At 32.8% G+C, this 3,471-nt stretch overlaps 1 protein-coding gene across 1 annotated transcript in view; it reads left to right on the forward strand.

Annotated features, from left to right (window-relative positions):
• LOC105001556 (bromodomain and WD repeat-containing protein 3-like) overlaps positions 1-1,341 on the forward strand; it is a 10,091-nt gene extending 8,750 nt beyond the window's left edge. The window contains exon 4 of the mRNA XM_010857890.1: positions 1,274-1,341. Within this exon, the coding sequence (XP_010856192.1) occupies positions 1,274-1,341 (68 nt within the window). The remainder of the gene's footprint in view (positions 1-1,273) is intronic.
• Positions 1,342-3,471: the final 2,130 nt, after the last annotated feature.

Here is a 3,471-nt window from a genome sequence, read left to right on the forward strand (position 1 = left end):
TATTTTTGTTTTATATTTCCATTACTCTGGAGGTGAGTCATAGAGGACCTTGCTGTGATTTATGTCATAGAGGGTTCTGCCTATGTTTTCCTCTAAGAGTTTAATCATTTTTGGTCTTACATTTAGATCTTTAATCCATTTTGAATTTATCTTTGTGTATGGTGTTAAGAAGTATTCTAAATTCACCCTTTTACAAATAGCTGTCCAGTTTTCCCAGCACCACTCACTGAAGAGGCTATCTTTGTCCCATTGTATATTCATGCCTCCTTTGTCAAAAATAAGGTACACATAGGTGCATGGGCTTATCTCTGGGCTTTCTATCTTTTTCTATTGGTCTGTATTTCTATTTTTGTGCCAGTACCATACTGTCTTGATGGCTGTAGCTTTGAGGTAGTGTCTGAAGTAAGAAAGGTTGATTCCTCCAGCTCCATTCTTCTTTTTCAAGATTTCTTTGGCTGTTCAGGACCTTTTGTGTTTCCATATGAATTGTGAATTTTTTTGTTCTAGTTCTATAATAAATGCCATTGGTAATTTGATAGGGATTACATTGAATCTGTAGATTGCATTTGGTACTATAGTCATTTTCACAATATTGATTCTTCCAGCCCAGAAACATGGAGTATCTCTCCATCTGTTTATGTTGTCTTTGATTTCTTGCATCAGTGTCTTCAGTTTTCAGTATACAGTTCTTTTGTCTCCTTAGGTAGGTTTATTCCTAGATATTTTATTCTTTTGTTCCAGTGCTGAATGGGATTGATTCCTTAATTTTTCTTTCTGATTTTTCATCGTCAGTGTGTTTTAAATCCTAATCAAATCCTAATATTTTTTTTAAAGAAGCCGATAGTCAACCTGATAGAAAATATTATAGCGGATAATCACCCCTTTTGGTGCTCAGGAGAATGTCATTTCACAAACAAGGCCTTCCTGCTGAACCAGTGATCGAGTAACAGCCATATTTATGATTGGTCAGTCAAAAATTGATTTAAATTCTATACAGTGACAAAATTTGATTTTCTTGTAAAAATTATGGTAGCGTTATTATATTTTGAGCCCTAGTTGACTTGTATAGTTTCTTGTATAGTCAATTAGATACATTGACTAATCATTCATTTTTGAATCATTAAATGTTTACCCACAGTTTTCAACTTAAGACAGATAATAGGAAAGTAATATTATCATTGTAACAAAGAAGGAGCAAAACCTTGGAAATGGTTCTAAATGTCTTGGGCCATATAACAATTTCACCAAACATTTCTATAATTGTCTTTTATAGGTACTTTGAGAGACAGCTGTGGAGTAGTAACCTTACAATTAAGCTATTACTTGCTGAATATGTTTTGATTTTATTAAAATGTCTCCTTGCCTAAGTGTGGTTTTTTTTTAATATGTGTTGGACTTTTGAGCAAATATTTGCTCTGAAGGAATGTTGTATGAAAAAAGTTAGAAGAGCTTTTTAGGGGCCTATCCAAAATCAAGTTTCTTGTATTTATTGCCTTTTATATGGGAGCTTAGGAGAAATATTTTTGAATTAATCTTAGAACAGAATAAGAATTTGTATACTCTGTGATCTGAGACTCCTTTCTCTTTTATAGGAATGTATTTACCTTTCCTTCTATTTTATTAAACTTAGCACATGCTTATATGTTTCAAGATTAATGTGTGTTAGGTAACGACAGTTGTTCAGGGAATCGGAAAGGTGTATAAGTGAATCAAACAATGAAATGTGTGAATTAAAGACTGTTTTTAAAGAACTCATAAGGGCAGAAATATACTTTTTATATAATCATTCTCTTAATGACAGCATTACTTTTTAAATGTTAAGTCTTCATTATTTTGCCTGGAATATTCCTACCCACACATCATTACCTCTCAAAGTGCTCATTTTTCAAGGTTTAACTTAAATACCAATTTCTTCTGCGTGTTATCCCTACTTTCCATTTGCTTCCACTCCTTCTTCATGAACTTTCGCATCTAAATTATTTCTCTCATGATACATATTACTTTCTGCCATGCATTGTGTATCTACACGTCTGTCCATATCCTTGAGGGAAAAGATTTTATTTTGATTATGTGCCCTGTACATACATACATATTTGTTCAATATTTGTTGAGTACAGAAATAAACAATAAAGGATAACTGAATAACATGTTTATCATGTTATTGGTAAGCATGGTAATGAATTTTTTTTCTTAACCACTGCGGTTGTGTTTATGTGTGCATGTGTGTTAGTCATTCAGTTGTGTCTCTCTCTTTGTGACCCCATGGACTATAGCCTGCCAGGCTCTTCTTTCCATGGAATTCTCCAGGCAAGAATATTGGAGTAGGTAGCCATTCCCTTCTCCAGGGCATCTTCCTGACCCAGGGATTGAACCTGAGTTCTGGCACTGTAGGCAGATTCTTTACCATCTGAGCCACCAGGGAAGCCCCTGTGTTTGTATACTAATATTTAAACCTTTAAAAATTTTACCTTTATTTTTAACTATTAGAAATTCTGACTTAGTGTTGATAGATATATGTCAGAGTATTTTAGAAATCTCTATAGTATGGTATTTTTTGTGTTACTTTCTTCTGTTTATCTCTACCACCACTTTAAAATTATTGTATAAATATGTTGTTTTTTTTTTTTTACTTTTTAAAAATTTTTATTGGAATATAGTTAATTAACAATGTTGTGTTAGCTTCAAGTGTACAGCAAAGTGAATCAGTTATACATATATCCACTTTTCTTATCAGATTCTTTTTACATATAGGCTATTACAGAGTACTGAATAGTATTTCCTGTGCTATGCAGTAGGTCCTTATTAGTTATCTATATTATATATAGTATATGTATATGTCAGTCTTGATTTCCCAATTTATCCATTTCCTCCTTATCCCTGATAACCATAAGTTTGTTTTCTGTATCTGTGACTTTACTTCTGTTTTGTAAATAAGTTCATTTGTATCTTTTTTAGATTCCACAAATAAGTGATATGATATTTGCCTTTCTGTTTGACTTACTTCACTGAGTATAATCTCTAGGTTCATACATGTTGCTACAAATGGCGTTATTTCATTATTTTTTATAAATGATTAATATTCCATTGCATATATGTACAACATGTTCTTAATCCATCCCAATGTTGATGGGCATTTAGTTTGCTTCCATGTTCTGACTATTGTAAATTGTGCTGCAGTGAACATTGAGGTTCATGAAACATAAGATTTTGACCAAATTTTGACTAATTACTTAACCTCTCTGTGCCCTACTTTCCTCAACTGTACAATGGGGATAAAAGGTATCTACCTTATAGGGTTCTGAGAAGGATTAAATTAATGGATATTTGTAAGGCATTTAGGATAATACCTGAGGCATGCTTCTCTATCTCTTGTTATTGTTATCAATCTTTAAAACACAGCTGGCAACAGAATGTTCTCTTCATTTGATAGGTGAGCATGTGAAAGACCAGAGTCACATGGCCTATAAAGGT

Source organism: Bison bison, unplaced genomic scaffold (assembly GCF_000754665.1).
Source record: "Bison bison bison isolate TAMUID 2011002044 unplaced genomic scaffold, Bison_UMD1.0 scf7180017855035, whole genome shotgun sequence".
Lineage (NCBI taxonomy): Eukaryota > Metazoa > Chordata > Mammalia > Artiodactyla > Bovidae > Bison > Bison bison.